Here is a 20,795-nt window from a genome sequence, read left to right on the forward strand (position 1 = left end):
TTATGAATTGAAAGAATAAATATTGTTAAAATGTCCATACTACCAAAAGCAACCTACAATGCAATTACTGTCAATATTCAGTGTAATTCCTATCAAAATACCAATGGCATTTTTCACAGAACTAGAAAAAATAGTTCTAAAACTTGTGTGGAACCATGAAAGACCCTGAATAGCCAAAACAATCTTGAGAAAGAAGAACAAAGCTGGAGATATCACATGCCCTGGTTTCAAACTATACTACAAAGCTATAGAAATCAAAACAATATGCTACTGGCACAAAAACAGACACACAGATCAGTGGAATAAAACTGAGAGCCCAGAAATAAACTCATATGGTCATTTACTCTATGATGCAAGAGGCAAGAATATATAATGAGCAAAAGACAGCCTCTTTAATAAATAGTGTTGGGAAAATGACAGCTACATGCAAAAAAATCATACTGGACTGCTTCCTCACACCATATACAAAAATAAACTCAAATGGATTAAAGAATTAGATATAAGACCTGAAACCATATGTCTTCTAAAAGAAAACATAAGCAGTATGCTCCTTTGACTTCCCAGGTGGCAATAGTGGTAAAAAAATAGTGGTAAAGAACCTGCCTGCCAATGCAGAAGACATAAGAGATGTGGGTTTGGTCCCTGGGTCAGGAAGATCCCTTGGAGGAGGGCATAGCAACCCACTCCAGAATTCATGCCTGGAGAATCTCATGGACAGAGAAGCCTGGCAGGCTGTGGCCTATAGGGTCGCAAAGAGTTGGACACGACTGAAGTGACTTAGCATGCAGGCATGCTCTTTGACATTGACCTTAACAATACTTTTTGGTGTGTCTCCTCAGGCAAAGGAAACACAAAAATAAGCAAATGCAAAAACAAAAATAAACAAAAGCAAAAATACATCAAACTAAAAATCACAAGGGAACTGTCAATAAAATGAAAAGACCACCTCGTGAATGAGAGAGGATATTTGTTAATGATATATTTGATAAGAGGTTAATTTCCAAAATATATAAAGAATGCATATAACTCAACATCAAAAAAACAAACAGACTATACAACTAGCTTAAAAAATAGACAGAGGGGACTAACCTGGCAGTCCAGTGGTTAAGACTCTCTGCTTCCACTGTGGAAGGCATGGGTTCAGTTCCTGCTTAGAGAACTAAGATCCTGCATGTTGCATAGAGTGGACAAAAGAAAATGTGGGCAGAGAATCTGAATAGGCATTTTTCCAAAGAAGACATTCAGATGGTCAGTAGGCTCATGAAAGACATTCACCATTACACATCATCAGGGAAATGCAAATCAAAAACACAGTGCGGTGTCACTTCACACCTATCAGAATGGCTAGTATCAAAAAGATTATAAACAAGTGCTGGTGAGGTTGTGGAGGAAAGAGGACCCCTATGCACCGTTGGTGGGAATGGAAATTGGTGCAGTCACTAAGGAAAATAGTGTGGAGGTTCCTCAAAAAATTAAAAATAGAGTTATCATACAATCGAGCAGTTCTACTCCACAAATCCAGCAGTATTTATCTGAAAAAAAAAAAAAGTAACACCAGTTCAAAAAGATATCTGTACCCCTATGTTCATTACAGCTTTATTTACAATAGCTGAGATATGAAAGCAACCTATGTGCCCATTAATGGATGAACAAATAAAGATGTGGTATATGTGGTATACATAATGGAATATTACCCAGCCATAAAAAGAATGAAATCTTGCCATTTGCAACACCATGGATTGACCTAAAGGGTATTATGCTAGATGAAATAAGTCAGACGGAGAAAGACAGGTACTGTATGGTTTCACTTATATGTGGAATCTAAAAACACATGAACAAACAAGACACAGACCAAAGTTACAGATACAGGGAACAAAGAGGAGACACAAATCAGAATTGAAAAAATGGACACAATTTTAGATCTTACAAAAACTTAAAAGAGCCTGAGAGGATACTGTGAACAAATTTAATCCAGTGGTTTTTAGAATTTAGGTTAAATATGTCAATTCTCAGAAAAATGCAGCATATCAAAACTGACACAAAAGAAATTCCATGTAGTCACATAACTATTAAATAAATTGCTAATTAAAACCTTACTGTAGCAAAGACTACAGATTCAGATGACTTTATCAGTAAAGTCTGCCAAACACTCAAGGGAGAAATAATATAATCTTCCATGAACTCTTCCAGAGAATAGTGAGAGAACACTTCCCAATTTGTTCTTTGAGGCAGCACAATATTTTGGGGGGGTGGGGTGGGGGACGGCAGTTATCCTCAGCCTTTGTAAAACCAGACACAGGGAAAGAACTGGATCTGGGGACATGTGTGGTCCTAACATAGCAAATGTTTAGCCTGTTCTGATTATTACAAGAGGCAGCACAATCTTGATTAAAAAAACCTGACAAGCACATTGTAAGGAAGGAGATTACAGGCCAATTATTCATGAACACAGGAGCAAAATTCTTGGCAAAATTCAGCTTTTTAATATGAAAAATATGATACATCACAACCATGTTGAAGTAATTTCAGGAGTTCAGGGTTGCTTTAATATCTGGAAATCAATCATTGTAATTCACTACATTAACAGTAATAAATATGGTCATTTTTATAGTTGTATTAAAGTTGTATAATATAACATTCATTCATTATGAAAAATCTCTGTTAACAAATAAGAACAGAAGGAAATCAGATAAAGTTTATCCTCAAAAGGAAGAAGGAGTCTTTGGCACTCAGCTCGGGTATCAATTTGTTCTTGCCTGGATCTGACTCAGATCTGTTGAACCTTCTCCTTGCACAACTCTGAAAGAAGGAAGGACGTGAGCTCCCCAGGTCATTAAGATATATTTCTTCTCACTCTCATAGATAAATCTGCATGGGAAGCTGAATAATAATCAGAAGGTTGATTTGTGAGAATCAGAGGAGAATGAATAAGATCATGTTCATAGCCAATACTGTTAATTATAGAACCTTGTTGTATATATTATCTTTGCACAGATGAGAGCACTTGTGTTCTTGAGTAACAAACCCTTCTGAACTCTATGGGAACCATTGATCTCCTGTTAAGAGAATAGTTTCTTCATGCTGAGTGTAATTTGAATACTTAACTATGACTTTACACATACGAATATAGTTATTCTCTGATCCTATTGGCTCTATTATCCTTCTGTTCCTTTGTTCCTGTCCAGTAATCCAGACATCCCCGAAAACTTTGGGTTTCTTGGTGAGCCAAACTGCTTTATTCGTAAGTATGCTTTTTAATATTCTGTGACATTTTCCTGGACTCACCTTCCCATCCTTGTACGACCACCACTCCTCATCCGTGTGGCAAACTCCTATGTCTTCTTAAAATTCCAGTATAAGTATCTTTCCTCTGTGGTCTTCCCTTCCTTATGGTCTTGCTGTATCTTGCCTATCTTCTGTAGGTGAACTAACACCACTCTATTAAAATGTTTAGTTCTGTCTCCCTGTTAGACTCTGAATTTCCTGTGTTTTTATGTATTTCTAGCATTTAGACTCAATAAAATAAAATTTTATTACTTTGCTAGCAGGTGAAATGAGTGTAATTATGCATTAGTTTGAGCATTTTTTGTCCTTGCCCTTCTTTGAGTTTGGAATGAAACCTGATCTTTTCCAGTCCTGTGGCCACTGCTGTATTTTCCAGATTTGCTGGCATATCAAGTGCAGCTCTTTAACAATCTCATCTTTTAGAATTTGAAATAGTTCAGCAGGAATCCCATCACCTCCAGTTAGGATTTCAAATCCTAAAAGATGAGGCTGTTAAAGTGCTGCACTCAGTTCAGTTCAGTTCAGTTGCTCAGTCCTATCGGGCTCTTTGCAATCCCATGGACTACAGCACGCCGGGCCTCCCTGTCCATCACCAATTCCCGGAGCTTACTCAAACTCATGTCTATTGAGTCGGTGATGCCATCCAACCATCTCATCCTCTGTTGTCCCCTTCTCCTCCCACCTTCAATCTTTCCCAGCATCAGGGTCTTTTCAAATGAGTAGGCTCTTCGCATCAGGTGGCCAAAGTATTGGAGTTTCAGCTTCAACGTCAGTCCTTCCAATGAACACTTAGGAGTGATCTCCTTTAGGATGGACTGGCTGGATGTCCTTGCAGTCCAAGGGACTCTCAAGAGTCTTCTCCAACACCACAGTTCAAAAACATCAATTCTTTGGCACTCAGCTTTCATTATAGTTCAACTCTCACATCCATACATGACTACTGGAAAAACCATAGCCTTGACTAGACAGACCTTTGTTGGCAAAGTAATGTCTCTGCTTTTTATTATGCTGTCTAGGTTGGTCATAACTTTACTTCCAAGGAGTAAGCGTCTTTTAATTTCATGGCTGTAGTCACCATCTGCAGTGATTTTGGAGCCCCCCAAAATAATGTCTGCTGCTGTTTCCACTGGTTCCCCATCTATTTGCCCTGAAGTGATGGGACTGAATGCCATGATCTTAAGTTTTCTGAATGTTGAGTTTTAAGCCAACTTTTTCACTCTCCTCTTTCAGTTTCATCAGAAGGCTCTAGTTCTTCACTTTCTGGCATAAGGGTGGTGTCATCTGCATATCTGAGGTTATTGATATTTCTCCTGGCAATCTTGATTCCAGCTTGTGCTTCATCCAGCCCAGCGTTTCTTATGATGTACTCTGCATAGAAGTTAAATAAGCAGGGTGACAATATACAGCCTCGATGTACTCCTTTCCCAATTTGGAACCAGTCTGTTGTTCCATGTCCAGTTCTAACTTTTGCTTCCTGACCTGCATACAGGTTTCTCAAGAGGCAGGTCAGGTAGTCTGGTATGCCCATTTCTTTCAGAATTTTCCACAGTTTATTGTCTGGCTCTAGGTGAGTGATCACACCATCGTCATTATCTGGGTCGTGAAGATCATTTTTGTATAGTTCTTCTGTGTATTCTTGCCACCTCTTCTTAATATCTTCTGCTTCTGTTAGGTCCCTGCCATTTCTGTCCTTTCTTGAGCCCATCTTTGCATGAAATGTTCCCTTGATATCTCTAATTTTCTTGAAGGGATCTCTAGTCTTTCCCATTCTATTGTTTTCCTCGATTTCTTTGCATTGACTGCTGAGGAAGGCTTTCTTATCTTTCCTTGCTATTCTTTGGAACTCTGCATTCAAATGGGTATATCTTTCCTTTTCTCCTTTGCTTTTCACTTCCCTTCTTTTCACAGCTATTTGTAAGGCCTCCTCAGACAGCCATTTTGCTTCCTTGCATTTCTTTTTCTTGGGGATGGTCTTGATTCCTGTCTCCTGTACAATGTCACGAACCTCTGTCCATAGTTCGTCAGGCACTCTGTCTATCAGATCTAGTCCCTTAAATCTATTTCTCACTTCCACTGTATAGTCATAAGAGTTTTGATTTAGGTCATACTTGAATGGTCTAATGGTTTTCTCCACTTTCTTTAATTTCAGTCTTAATTTGGCAATAAGGAGTTCATGATCTGAGCCACAGTCAGCTCCTGGTCTTGTTTTTGCTGACTGTATAGAGCTTCTCCATCTTTGGCTGCAAAGAATATAATCAATCTGATTTCAGTGTTGACCATCTGGTGATGTCATATGTAGAGTCTTCTCTTGTGTTGTTGGAAGAGGGTGTTTGCTATGACCAGTGTGTTCTCTTGGCAAAACTCTATTAGCCTTTGCCCTGCTTCATTCTGTATTCCAAGGCCAAATTTTCCTGTTACTCCAGGTGTTTCTTGACTTCCTACTTTTGCATTCCAGTACCCTATAATGAAAAGGACATCTTTTTGGGGTGTTAGTTCTAGGAAGTCTTGTAGGTCTTCAAAGAACTGTTCAACTTCAGCCTCTTCAGCGTTACTGTTCCAGGGTATAGACTTGGATTACCGTGATATTGAATGGTTTGCCTTGGAAACTAACAGAGATCATTCTGTCGCTTTTGAGGTTGCATCCAAGTACTGCATTTCGGACTCTTTTGTTGACCATGATGGCTACTCCATTCTTCTAAGGGATTCCTGCCCACAGTAGTAGATATAATGGTCATCTGTGTTAAATTCATCCATTCCAGTATATCTTAGTTCGCTGATTCCTAGAATTATTGGTAAGAAACCTGAATTTAATCATGTATGTTTTTTTGAAGTGGTTTAATTTAATACTTATGCTTAGTGGTTTTTGAGCACAGATTTTTTTGTTGTAGAAAAATTGTGTTTAAGCCAGTCAGTAGTTTTCTATTTATATCAATCTTTAACTTAAAGGAAATGTAACTGCTGAATTGGTCAGGCTGCTGAATTGGTCAGAGTTGATAACACTGGAGGTTTTAAAACTAAGCCTTGAAGAGTAGATAGAATTTAAATATGCAGGAAAGCTAGTTTTAGGTGGGGAAGAATTATAGATGGAGGAATGGCATGAGCATGGGGAGGTGGGGTGGTGTAAGAAAATTCCAGAGAAGAGTGCTGTGAAGTCTGAGACAGGCCCAATGGCATTTCAAAGGGAGAGCCAAAGCCAGCTACCTCTTGAGGGTTAGTCCAAGAACACCATCTCTCCAAACCAATTGAGTATGACCATGCCTAGGCTCCTATGATGGAGAAAGAAAAGGCAATCCACGCCAGTATTCTTGCCTGGGAAATCCTGGGACAGAGGAGCCTGGTGGGCTACAGTCCATAGGGTCGCAGAGTTGGACATGACTGAAGCAACTTAGCAGGCTCCTTTGACCCAAGGATTGTACGGAAGACATGACTTTGGCCACCTGATGTGAAGAACTGACTCATTGGAAAAGACCCTGATGCTGGGAAAGATTGAGGGCAGGAGGAGAAGAGGATGACAGGGGATGAGATGGTTGGGTGGCATCACTGACTCAATGGACATGATTTGAGTAAGCTCCGGGAGTTGTTGATGGGCAGGGAAGCCTGGCGTGCTGCGGTCCATGGGGTCACAAGGAGTTGGACATGACGGAGCAACTGAACTGAACTACATGCAAGGCACATTTTGTGTGTGTTACTGAATTAAATCCTCACAGCAATCCCATAAGGTAGATTCTATTGTGACCCCTGGTTTACAGATCAATCAGGTACAACACAGTAGGCTGCTGTTTTTTTGTGATGTATCTGTATTCACTATTTTTCCTCATGGCCCTGACTCACAGTTCCTATGATATACTAGACAGTGAGTTATCTAATTAAAACAGAAATGTATCAGGTAGGCGTAGGGTGGAAGTGGATACTTGGAAAGAAGGGCAGGTAGGGATCAGAGAGTTAAGTATCTTGAATTAATTTTTCTACAGGTATGAGGCATTTACTGACATTTTTGAGCAGGAAGTGGCATGATGACCATTTTTAGTAAAATTGGTCTGAAAAAACAGGCAGAATGAATTGAGGGTGTGAGGAGGGTGGGAGGTAAATGTGATATCAGCTGACCAGTTAGGAAGCTAATGAAGTAGTCCATGGCAGAGTGATGTGATAAAAAGCTGGGTCACAGTAGTGGTAACAGTAACACGGAGCCACAGATTGAAGAGCCATTATGAAGGTCCTGGTGACTGTTGTCGTATAGATAATAGCAAGTCTGAAGGGCTGGAGGAGTCACAAGAGGCTCACTCTCTGATAGGGTGATAGGCGAAGGTGGTGAATTTATTTTTATTTTTTTATTTTTAAATGTTTATTTGGCGGCACAGGGTCTTAGTTGTGGCATTCAGGATCCTTAGTTGGAGCATGTGGGATCTAGGTCTCTGACCAGGGATCAAACTCCAGGCCCTCTGCATTGGGAGCATGGAGTCTTAACCACTGGAGGACCACTGGGGTAAGTCCCAAAGGTGGTGAATTTAGCGTTAGCTTTTTTTTTTTTTTTTTTTCCTACTTTGCAGAATATTGATTTCATTCCAGTTTGGGATGTGTTATTGTATTTGGTATCCTGATTTCAATTCTTAGACTTTATTTTGTGTGTGTCCTGGTTTTCGGTATGGATGGCATCATTTATCTGTATATTTTAACTTCACATTAATCCTTTACCTAGTAAAAATGGGATCTTTACTTATTATTTAACATGTAATTAAGATGTTATTATTATTACTATATGTAAATTGTCAATAATATTATCATTTACTGTAGGTTATCAGACCAGGATGAAGAGAGCAAGACCGAGAAGAAATGTATCATATCTGACCCCTCCTTTTCCATGGTAACAGTTCAACAGGAAGATAGTGGTATCACCTGGGAGACCAGTTCAAGTAGGCCTTCCACCCCTTGGGCCTCAGAAGAAAGTCAGACGTCTGGTGTGTGTAGTCTGGAAGGGTCGACTCTAAATTCTCCTCCAGGGAATGTTTCCTTTATCTTGGATGAAGTTAAAAAAGTTCGGAAAAGAAAGCCTAAGTCAAAGCATGGCTCACCATCTCTGCGTCGGAAAGGCAACAAAAAGAGAAATTCTTTCGAATCCCAAGATGTTCCTGCAAACAAAACAAGTACTCCTTTAATTTCAGAAAGTCAGGAACTAACCACCCAGAAAGACAAGTCATCTACTGGCACTTATGATAAGATGAGAAAAAAGAAGAGCACCTCAAGTACACCTCCCATTACGGGGGCAATATACAAAGAGTATAAGCCCCTAGTGTTAAGGCCAGTCTACATAGGAACAGTACAGTATAAAATCAAGATGTTCAATTCTGTTAAAGAAGAATTAATTCCTCTGCAATTTTATGGAACATTGCCAAAGGGTTATGTCATTAAAGAAATCCATTATAGGAAGGGGAAAGAAGCATCCATTAGTCTAGAGCCAGAGTTAGGCGATCATGATCTTAAAGTAGTTTCCAAAACAGGCAAGTCAGTAGCCCAAAGCATAGAAGATGTTAAAGTAAAAGAGCTTGCTCCACCCTGGAGAGATGCGTTCTCCAAAGGATCAAAGTCCCTGACCTCCTTATTCAGTCATGAAGATCAGAAGAAAACTTACGATGATTTTCCCTTAAGGGCTGCATCTGCCGCCCAGCACACACCTTCCTCTCATACAAGTCATGCCATAGCAGAACGGGAATCACAGCTCAGCCCTCCTCGGGTAGTGCCACGACTGCTGGTTGATGAAGCAAAGCCCCGTGAAATGAAGCCTTCCTCTCTCACACCTGATACATCTGTAGCCGCGTTCCTGGAAACTGCAAAGGAAGAATCTGAGGCTGATTCACAAGAAATAGTAATTGCAGAGCCTGACTCTTCAGCCTCACCGCCTGTAGTGGATGAAGTGAAGACGGAAGACATATCTTCGGTTGACCATTCCATTTCACTAGAGGCAGAGAAGGGTTCTCTGGAATCAGGTGCACCAGGTCTGACAGCCTCTGTCCCAGAAGATTTCAGCCCTGAGAGAGACAAGCTGGATCTGATTTCTCGGGAAAGGGTAGAACCAGTCGCTGACCAACTGACCCCTCCTCATCTCATCATCAAAGGAGGGAAGGGAGAAACTGTGCCTGAGCCATCCATTTCTCTTTTTGAACCTCTAGTGTTAGAGGAACCAGAGAAGGAAGAAATAGAAATGCCACTACCAATGGCTGCTACCCCTGAACCTGAAGATTCTAACTTAGTGGAAGAAGAGATCATAGAACTTGATTACCCAGAAAGTCCATCAGTTTCTGAGGAGCCCTTCCCACCACACTTGGCCCCTGAAGTGGAGGAAAAAGAGGAGACCCTTCTGCCATTACTGACAACTTCAACACCTGAACATGTCACCTTGTCTGAGGAAGAAAGAGAGGAAAATGAGTCTGTTTCTACTGATTCTGCTTTTGTGTCAGAGTATTCAGCCCCACAGGATTGGAACTATGAACTAGAGAAGCAAGAAGCTGAGCCAGTTTCTTTACCTCATGTGAAAACTGTATCTGAACATGCAGTTTTGTCAGAAGAAGAGGATGATAAATTTGAGCCTTCTTCCCCAACTTCAGCTTCTATATCTGTCTCACCCTCCACAACTGAGAAAACTCTTGAATGCCAGTCCCCACTGTTTTCAGCAGTTACACCAGAACCCATGATCCTGTCCGGAGAAGAGGCCTCAGAAAGTGGGCATTACACGCCGGATTCCACATCTGCTTCTGAATATTTAGTTCCCTCTCAGGCAACAGAAGAGTCACCAAAGAAAACAGTAGACCTTAAGTCCCCATTAAAGTCACAGGGTGTTTCTGAGCCCCTGATTCTGTCAGAAGAAGAGAATGAAGACCCTGGGCTGTGTTCCCCAGAGGTGGCCTCTCTTTCTGAACGTTCTCTCTCACCACACACAACTGAGGGGACTTCTGAAGGCCAGGCCCCACTGCTTTCAGCCGTGACATCTGAACATGCCATCCTGTCAGAAGAAGAGAACCTAGGAAATGAGGGTGTCACACGAGATTCAGCACTGACCTTCCAAAATGCAGTCCCACCAAATGTAAGACAGGAATCCCCAAAGAACATAATTGATGATGTCTCCCTTTTGAAATCAGAAGGTGTTTCTGAGCACAAGACTGTGTTAGAAGAAGAGAAGGAAGACGCTGGATTCTATACCCCAGAGGTGGCCTCGTTACCTGAAGGCTTCCTCCCACCATCCACAACTGAGGGGACTCCTGAATGCCAGGTCCCACGACTTTCAGCTGCCCCACCTGATCACGTGGTCCTCTCGGAAGAAGAGACGGTAGAAATGGAGCGGTACACACCCTCCTGCACCTCTGCTTCTGAACTTTCAGTACCACCATATGCAACACCCGAATCACAGGAGGAAGAAATTGTCCACACATCCCCTTTAAATCTAAAAGGTTCCTCCTCCCCCATGATTTTCTCAGAAGAAGAGCAAGAAGACATTGGACCTTTTTCTCCAGACTCGGCTTTTGTGTCAGAATTCTCATTTCCACCCTATGCAACAACAGGAAAGAGAGAATTTGAGTGTGATTCTCCAATATGTTTAACATCACCGTCTGAACACACTATTTTGTCCGATGAAGACACTGAGGAAACAGAACTTTTTTCTCCAGACTCAGCGTCACAGGCTTCCATCCCACCATATAGGATCCCAGAAATGAACAAAAAGGAAATTGAGCCTGATTCACTGTTAACTGCAATGGCTGCATCAGGATATCCTCGCTTCTCAGAAGCAGATGAGGAAGAAATTGCGCCAACGACGACTACACCTGTTCCTGAGCATCTAAGTTCATCACAGAAGCAAAGAGCTGAACCTTCGGTGTCTGCACCTGAAGACTTGAGTCAGCTCCCTTCAACAAATGAAGCAGAGAAAGCAGAAATTAAGCCCGATGCTCAAACAACATCAGCATCTGTATCTGAATATCTCATTCTGGCACAGAAGCAGAGAACACAAACGTATTTAGAACCTGAGCCTGAAGACTCGATTCCACCAAGTTTAACCAGTGATTCAGAGAGGGGAGAAACCAAGTCTAGTTCATCGCTAGCTGCAGCACTTGCAGTAAAGGAAGTACCCACAGTAAAGGAAGAAACCAAACCTGTTTTGCCGGCATCTCAGTGTTCAGTTTCACCTGATTCAGTATATGCAATTAAGAAAGAACAAGAACCCCAAACATCCCTCACTTCAAAATCTGCAGATGAACAGATGGCTTTGTTAAAAGTTGAAAGTAAGGAAGAAATTGTGCCTGATTCTCAAGAAGCTATAGCACATGTATTGCAGGATCAAGAAATGGAGCCTCAGCCTCCAAATGTCCCAGAGTCTGGGATGAAAGATTCAGTTCTGCCTGACTTGGCAGATGAGCCAAAGAAGGATGTCAAACCCAATTTAGCTCCAACTGTGACATCTGAACTAGAACAGAGAAGGTTGTCAGAGAAGGAGCCTGAAGTAACGAAGCCATATTCACCTCTAAAGGAAACATCTTTATCTAGACCTGAGATTTCATCAGTGGTAAAAACAGAAGTGAAACTGGATTCTAAAGTAACTCGTACACCTAGAGTGCCGCGTTCAGCTTCACCAGGAGTGGAACAGGAAGTTGAGCATGGACCACCTGTACCAGAATTTGAATTTTCAGCTTTGTCAGAAGAAATAAAGAAAGAAATCGAACCCAGTTCTTCAATAACCGCAACATCTGAGACAAAGCATGATTCAAACTTAACCAAATTAGCAAAAGAAGAAATCCCAACAAATTTACCTCTTACCACCCCTATAGAACATCCAGTCTTAACAAAAGGAGAAAAGAGTGAATTAGGAAGTGGTTTACCACCTGTAGATGAGCATTCACTTTTTAAAGAAGACAAGGTAGCAATCAAAGCCAGTCCGTCTCCCACTGAAACTGCTGCATCACAATATCCAGCTTGGTCAGAAGTCGAGAAAGAAATTAAATTTGATTTACCTGCAAGCATATCCTCTATATCAGAGCATTCTGTTTTGTCAAAGGTAGAGACTGAAGACATTAAACCTGGGTTGGCAATAACCAAGACTTTGTCTTCTCAGCATTCAGATGTATCAAAGGAAGCAAGGGTGGAAGACAAACAAGATCTTTCATTTCCCACAGTTCTCGACTCTGAATATTTGGATTTATCACAGAAAAAAAATTCTGTGTCTGCCTCAGAGATGTCAGGACCTGAACATGTGCCTTCGCTCAGCCTAGGTGGTGAGATAAAGAAAACAGAAACTGAACTTCCTTCCTCACAGAACATGTCGCCTGCACCCAAATATATAGTCCCAAAAGGCAAAGATGAGGTGACAGCAAGTTCTGTTCCTGAGTTGGAACATTTAACATCAGAAGACTTAGCTTCAACATTCTTAACCTTCAGTGGTGATAAGAGGGAACAGGCAGTAGAGACACCCTCTGTAATTCAGGGAGATTTCCGGTCAGAAAAACCAGGTCTCGCTCTGGCACAGCTGTCTTTGGAACCTGAGAAGAGAGACAAGACACATCCAGTATCAGAATTCCCTGATACTGGAAATGCTGGCTCAGAATTCGCTGGTCATGTAAATAGGCAAAGTGGATCCATACAGACAGAACACATAAAATCTCCCCTACCTGAAACAGAGAATTCTGCCTTAGCAAAGGGCCTACCAGAGCTCAGGAGCAGAGGAGAAGGAAAAGAGGAAAACAGGGAACTTCATGTGTCAACTACAGTTCCTGAAATTTCAGAGGTGTCTTCATACCTTAGGGAGGAACCTCAGATTCAAGAAATGAAATCTCTCTCTGCTAAGATAGTTAGCTTAGGATCAAGGGAAGCATTTACCTCTCAGCTTGAAGGAGACAGCCTAGAAGAATTTCAGTCATACACTTTATCCTCAAAAGGATTATCAGAAGAGCTAAACCGTTCAGCTGACTTTAAAAAAGAAGAAAAACAAGAAATAAGCCCATTACAGCCAGCAGGAAATTTGAAGGCACAAGAGACAGAAGATACTGTAACTAAGCCAAATGAAACTGACCAACCAAATTCATTTCATGTACTGCAGAGTATAACAGAGCCATCAAATATCACTTCTTCTGACCTCTTTGTGCAACAGAAGCCTGAAGAAGCACTTGATTCAGATCAAGCTGCTACATTACCTGAAATAAGCAGGTCTTTTGCAGATAAACAAGACCTGGGTATTAAACAAGTTTTGTTTATGAAAGAAAATTTGCCTTTGGAAGAATCAAAATTATTTATGACAACTGAACCTACAAATGTTAGAGAAACACACATGAAAGAGGCCCTTATTTCTCCAAAGGATGAAAACTGGATGCTGAAAGAGCCAGAAGGAGACTTGGTAAGTCATCATGAAGAAAGAGCCATGGAATCTGTGCAGCTGGATCATTCTGGTACCAATGATCTGATGACAGGGCAGCTCAAGCCTGCTCTGCCAGAGAAAGACCACATGCCTGAAATCAGAAAGCAAATTCTGCCACCTTCTGCAGAAGAACCTCACGTAGCATTCCAAGAACCAGTGTCTACTCTCGATACCTCCCGTGATAATGTAGAGACCTTAGCAACTGAAACTTACTCTTCTGAAGACATAAAGCTGGCCCCCAAACCAAAATCTTTAGTTCCAGCTGGAAATGTGGAGAGAAGTGAGGCAGAAGGGAAGCAGACCCTTTCTTTTGTTGGGGGTGAAAGTTTGGTAGTGGAGAAAGCAAACACAGAAATTTCCAGGCCTTGCAAAGAAGGCAGCCAGGAAGAAATCAAAACACCTTATGAAGGAGGCCTCCAGAAACCAGTGTCTGGCGCATCAATGGAACAAGTCAAATCAGAAACTCCTCCCTCTCTTGTCAAAGCTGCCCGTGTCTTGGCTGAAGAGGCAGAACCTGCACTGGGCATTGAAAAAGAAGCACATGGCCATATATCCCCTTTGCCTGGAGAGAAGCCATTAGAAGAATCCAACGTGGTTCAGCCAAAGGTTGCAGATGATGCTAATGAGAGAAGGAAACCACCATCCGAAGTGAAAGCACCCACACAAATAAAACCACTCTCCTCAACCCAAGAAAATGAAGAACCTCAACCCCTAGAGTCACCTGAGGTGATACAAAAGCCGCCCAAGCAGCAGAAGGCAGTGGAGCCCAGCATCTCTGAGGAAAAGGGAAAGAAAGGAATTTCATCTTTCACATCATGGGTGTCCAGTTTCTTTTTTAGATCAAGCACTCTAGATAACAAAGTTGCTGAAAAAGAAGATTTAGAAGCTCAGCCCAGCCCATCTGAAGAAAATACAGTGACTGTGACAGATTCTGAAGGTCCTGCTCCAGCTGACGTTCATGGAACTGAGAAGCCAGTGAGTCATCTATTCCTAGAGGCCAAACGTGAAACTGCTTCAGAATCCGCAGGTTCTTTAGTTAAATCTGGTGAGCATCAAGATTTTAAAGAAAAACCTGCATTGTTATCAGATGTAGAAGTTTCGCCACAGCCAAAATCCAATTTTGAGGCATCTAGTGATGATTATGGGAAGAAAGAAGTCCTAGACTATTCAGGAGAAATGGACCTGACCTCAGTAGTTACTTCTGCTGATGGCGAGGGACATCTTAGAATTCAATCTGATTCTCCCATGGGTGAAAAATCCATTATGGAAGAAGCCAAAAATGCTGTTCCTCTTCATGTCACTGACAGCAAAAGACTCCAGAAGCCAGAAATCTCCCCTCGATCTAAATGGAATATTTCTATTCTTAAAGAAGAGCCAAGAAGTGATCAAAAAGAAAAACCACTGTTTTTAGTTGATGCAACAGATAAGGTGCCACAACAGCCAGAATCAGCTTCATCTAACTTTGCAAGTAAAAATATCACAGAGGAATCAGAGAAGCTGGAGTCAATAATTTTGCCAGGAGAAGAACCTAAAGGCAGTTTAATTGATCTTGGTGAAGACAGACTAGGGAAAGAGATGCCAAAACCCGTTTCCTTGAAAATTTCTGAAGAGGAAGTAAAACTCAGATCTGTTAGCCCAGCTGAGCAGAAAGGTAACTTGGGAATGAGATCATATTCTTTGGCAGAAAGGAAGGTGCTGGAAGAAAAACAAGAAACAGCAGCCCCATTAGAACATAGAGATATTAATGAAATAGAGAAGGCAAAAATTATACATGGGCCTAGCCCTGTTAAATTGGAAGAACCAAAAGCTGCTACTGTGCTGCAGCAAGTCTATCAAAATGAAGACCACAAAGAAAGATACAAAATTATTGAGGAGGAGAAAGGAGAAGAAAAAGAAGAGCAGTCACATGCATTTTCAGAAGGGAGGGAGCAGGAAATTCAGCCATATTCCATAAGTATAGCTGGGCATCCGCCTGAAGAGTCAGATATCTCTTTCCGTCTTACTTTGGGTGAAACCCAACCATTTTCATTAGTTAAAACCACAGAAGCTGCTGAAACATTAGAAACCACTATCTCAGAGGCTTACTCTGAAATCAGGGAAACAAAGGCAGTAGGAAGTCAACCACATCCATTAGAAGAACGTGAAGTTTTGGTGGAGGAAACCAAGGCTTTCCTTCCCGTGGATCTTCCGTATCATGATGAAATAAATGAGCCCTCTTTACCTAAGGAAGGAAACCTGGTACTGGAAAAGTCAAGCAGGGATGTGGTGACTCACAGTGAAGAAAAGGGACAGGTCCTAGTGTCAGAGCTGCCAAAAGCTGGCTCAGTTGGTACCACAGAAGAAAGTAAACAAGGCTCTCCATCTAAAGAATCTGAAAGGATTTTAGATCGTCCTTTTGGCGAAACAAAGAGCTTAGAAACACCTTCATATCTGTTGTCATCTGTGAAACCTCAAACACTCACTTCAGGAGCATCTCCAGAAGTTAGTCCAGAGAAGAAACAAGAACTACCATGGTCAGAAGTGACTCCACATAGGCCTACAGTCCATACTACTCAAACATCTAAAGATCAAACGTCTGAAATGTTTGAACAGCCTGTTCTTGTTTCAAAACACCACTTGGAGGCTGTAGAAGATTCCCAAGTATATGAACCATGCCCGTCAGCAAGCAGTAACTATGCTCAATTTATTACTAATGCATCAACAATCAGTGCTGATGAGGTGGTTTCTAAGGAGCCTGAAGACACAAGCGTAAGAGATGAAGAATTTACAGTGACTAGTAAGCCAGCTGGACTTTCTGAAGAGCAAAAGAGTGCCTTCAGTATCATTTCTGAAGGTTGTGAAATACTGAATATTCATGCTCCTGCATTTATTTCTTCAGTTGATCAGGAAGAAAGTGAACAAATGCAAGATAAGTTAGAATATTTGGAAGAGAAGATCTCATTTAAGCCTATACTCCTCCGTGATGAGAGTGAGGAAGTTGCTTGCCATAAAACACTACAGAGTAAGTTAGAAGATTCTGATATAAAAGTTATATCATTGAAAGAAGACCAACAAAAGGAAATTCATACAACCAAAGAGGAGATACCCACAGACTCAGAAACTGGTGATTTAGCCTTTAATCAGCCCACAAGTCCTGATGAAGAGGATTACTTTGAAAAATATACATTGATTGATTATAACATCTCCCCTGACCCAGAAAAACAGAGCGCTCCATGGAAATTAGAGGCAGGACTATCAAAAGAAGTTCCAGAAGAAACTGTCTCTTTCCCAGAACATTCAGAGGAAGGTGCCCTAGAACATGAATATGACTTGGTGAAATTAGATGAAAGTTTCTATGGACTCGAAAAGGACTACAGCAAATTATCTGACCCAGAGACCCAAAAGTCTTTGGTTATCCAAAAATTAACAGACAGAGATGCTCCAAAGAGCACAGACAGAGACGTGGACTCAAAGTCACCTGGGATGCCTTTATTTGATGAAGAGGAAGGAGTTTTGTCACGAACCCAGATATTTCCTACCACTGCAAAAGCCATCAATCCTGAACTTCTGGAGGAGCCACCTGCGCTTGCATTTTTATACAAAGATCTATATGAAGAAGCAGTTGGAGAGAAAAAGAAAGAAGGGGAGACAGCTTCTGAAGGTGACAGTGTGAATTCTGAAGCTTCATTTCCAAGCAGAAATTCTGACACCGATGATGGAACAGGAATATATTTTGAGAAGTACATACTCAAAGATGACATTCTCCATGACACATCTGTAACTGAAAAGGACCAAGGCCAAGGTCTCGAAGAAAAGCCAATTGATAAGGATGATTCATACCAACCAATAACTGCAGAAGGGGAAATTTGGGGCAAGTTTGCAACTATTGGCAGGGAGGAGAGTCTGGAAGAGAAACAGAAAGCAGCTTACAGGGAAGGAGAATCAGTAGGCCACATGGAGACCCTTGACAATGTAGCCATGCAAAGGAGAGCTCCCATCACTGAGGAAGTGAGAGTGGTTACCCAGAGGATAAGCTATGCGGTTCCATTTGAAGACACTCATCATGTCCTGGAGAGAGTAGATGAAACAAGCAGTCAGACTAATGAAGCAGCAAATGCAAACCCAGAGGTCAGTCTGAATGTCCCAGTGCAAGTGTCCTTCCCAGAGGAAGAATTTGCATCTGGTGCAACTTGCATGCAAGAAACACTGCAAGAAGAACCTCAAATAATGGTTCCCCCTGAGCCGAGTGAAGACTGGGTCCGCAGTAGCCCTGTTCAGGATGAGTATGAATTTGCTGAATCCCTGAATTATGAAGTGGTTACTCAAGACACTCTATCAGAAGACCTGTATTCAGAGTCCACCCCTGAAGATGTGTTATCTCAAGGGAAAGAATCCTTTGAACATGTCAGTGAAAATGAACTTGTGACTGAAGCAGAACAAAGAAAGTCTGCTGAACAGAAAGAGTTGGACATAGAGATGGCAGAACAAGACCAGTTACTATCAGAGTTGGTAACGGAGAAGGAACAAAAGGAAATGAAAACATCTCAGATTGACACATATTGCTACACATGCAAAAGCCCAATTTCTGCTGTTGACAAGATGCTTGGCACTCACAAGGACCATGAGATTTCAACACTTGATACAGCTATAAGTGCCGTAAAGGTAAATAGATTTTAAAGTGTAGAAGTGTGTAATCATACGTAGACAATTAATCTGTTTTCTCATTTTCTCAATGTAAAAAATGACCAATATTTGATACATTCATCTTTAGACATAATAGTCTGAAAAAAAACCTAGGAATATTTCCCTAGTTATTTAGTTAACATCACTTTGACAGGCATTTATTGAGTACATAATATGCGCCAGTTTTTTTCTAAATTCTCTGTATACCAGGATAAATAACTGGCATTCCCCGTTAACTGTCTTTGAGGTCTCTTATTTTATAAAAGTAGCCCTTAACATTATCCAAAAAAGAAATAATTTCAAATACAAAAATACATGTTAGAGTACAGAATGCAATTTATTTTCTATTATCTACAGTATGATCCTTTAAAAATACACATTATATCATATTAAACAATTTTATTGCAAGTTTTATAAAATGTTCAAGATAGTAAGACATTTAAAATTTTTATTTTCTCCACATTTCTTCTTTATTTATAAAATTGATGGTAGAACTGGAAAGTTTTTGCATTCCTTCTGGCTATGTCTACAGACTCCCAATGTTAGAAAGTTAGTCATAACACCTATCCTTATAAATATCTTACTTCTTAGAAATACTATTGGAACTCAAACACTTAGTCTTTAAGATTCTCACCTACCTTTCAGTAGCCTTCTAACTGGAATCTCCACTCTTAACTCATCAATCTACTCTCCATGCAGTAACAGAATGATCTAAAATTCCAAGTAATAGCAAGAACTGAGCACTTACTATGGGCCAGGCAATGTATTAAGTTCTTTATATACAGGATATCTTTTAATTCTCACAAAAACCCTGTCATTGTCTTTGATTTGCAGGTAACAAAATGGGCTCAGAGAGCCCATCAAGTCCAAGGTCGTAGAAGACAGAACTAGGATTGGTGCCCAGATCTGTCTGATGCCAGAGCTCGTGCTCTTGATGTGTGCCTTTGTTACTCTGCTCAGGGCCTTCGTAACGGTGGCGGTTTTCAATACGATCATTCAGTTCGGTCACTGATCACTGTCAGATTCATTTTGATTCAGTAGGATAACACATTTGAATCTTAGATTTTTTGGTCTTTTTTCTGGAAAAGTAATCCTTCTCAACTTGTATTTTGTTGAAACTTTACCTAGTCAAGTTTGGGAATAGGCCGTGGTTCAATTTCTTTTTGGACTCTCAGGCATTCAGATGCATCAGCACCAGTGAAACATGCCCCGTTCTTTGATGACACTTGGTTTTGTTAACTAACAACTAGTGGGTACTGTCAGCAGAAAGAAGACTTTTTTTCAGCCTTCTTAATTATGTTCTGTTTATCTCTGTGAGTTTTAGAAATTAAAAAAATAATTCTGTCTAAATCCTGTCAATTTAAAACAAATTTCAGAAGCAGAGAGATATGATGTCTCCTGCTTTAAAACCATTTTAAAGTTCTTTTTATTTTTTTCCGGACTTTCTCCAAAGAGTATGAACAGAAAGTGCAGAACAAATTGACTAAGCCAGAGACTTGCTTCGTTCATTAAATGGACTGTGAAGATTGAATTGGTTGGCACTTTTTAAAAATTAAAAATAAATTTAAGAAGTTGTCACTTGAGAATTCTCTAGCATCTTGTGAGTGGCCATCTGTGATTTTTCGGGAACTGACGGCTGCATTTGTAGATTGTCCAGGTCCTGGCTTCTCCCTCCACTCCATCCCTGTTTTGGTGGATTATCTTTTATCTGTCATTTATTTCTTCCATCACTCTCTTCCTTCCCTCTTTCTCTCTCCCTTCCTATTCCATGTTAAGAGTCGTGCTCATCATAGGGAATAAAAACAAAAATAAAGGAACCTGGACTTGTAGCTCCCCAAAATCAAACAGCATCATGGGAATGCAGTGTTCTGAGCGAGAAACCCTCTGGGAGTGAGTGAAATGCTGGAGGGGGACTGGAGAGATGGGGAAGGTATCTTGAGAAGGTGCAGCTTTGGTGAGCCTAAATAGGATAGAGTTCTCCTAACAAATCAGGGCAGGGAGGACATTCTAGAGACAGGGATTGCCTTCTAAAAAGGCACGTAGGTGAGAGAATCCTGGAGCCCTGAGGAGAAGGGGCGTGAGCAGGAAGCAGAGAACCAGATCCTGAAGGGACTTCCCACAATGTAATCTTTCCATCATTCTTTGGATAGTGAATCAGGCAGATGGAAGCTCTTTTATTCTGTGTTGTTAAGCTTTGCAGGATGCTGCTGCTGCTGCTGCTGTTAAGTCGCTTCAGTCATGTCCGACTCTGTGCGACCCCATAGATAGCAGCCCACCAGTCTCCCCTGTCCCTGGGATTCTCCAGGCAAGAACACTGGAGTGGGTTGCCATTTCCTTCTCCAATGCATGAAAGTGAAAAATGAAAGTGAAGTCGCTCAGTCGTGTCCAACTCCTAGCTACCCCATGGACTGCAGCCTACCAGGCTCCATCCATGGGATTTTCCAGGCAAGAGTACTGG

At 41.2% G+C, this 20,795-nt stretch overlaps 1 protein-coding gene and 1 non-coding gene across 3 annotated transcripts in view; one reads left to right on the plus strand and one right to left on the minus strand.

The window, feature by feature from the left end:
- The window catches only part of CMYA5 (cardiomyopathy associated 5), a 98,177-nt gene that overhangs the window by 36,193 nt on the left and 41,189 nt on the right, over positions 1-20,795 (plus strand). For both annotated transcript variants that reach the window (XM_061430050.1, XM_061430049.1), the window contains exon 2: positions 8,077-18,316. In XM_061430050.1, the coding sequence (XP_061286034.1) occupies positions 8,077-18,316 (10,240 nt within the window). The remainder of the gene's footprint in view (positions 1-8,076; positions 18,317-20,795) is intronic.
- LOC133256293 (small nucleolar RNA SNORA72) lies at positions 2,267-2,394 on the minus strand. The gene has a single exon (XR_009739167.1). It is a non-coding gene; the product is annotated as a small nucleolar RNA SNORA72 (small nucleolar RNA).

This window comes from Bos javanicus, chromosome 10, assembly GCF_032452875.1.
Source record: "Bos javanicus breed banteng chromosome 10, ARS-OSU_banteng_1.0, whole genome shotgun sequence".
NCBI classification, from domain to species: Eukaryota; Metazoa; Chordata; class Mammalia; order Artiodactyla; family Bovidae; genus Bos; species Bos javanicus.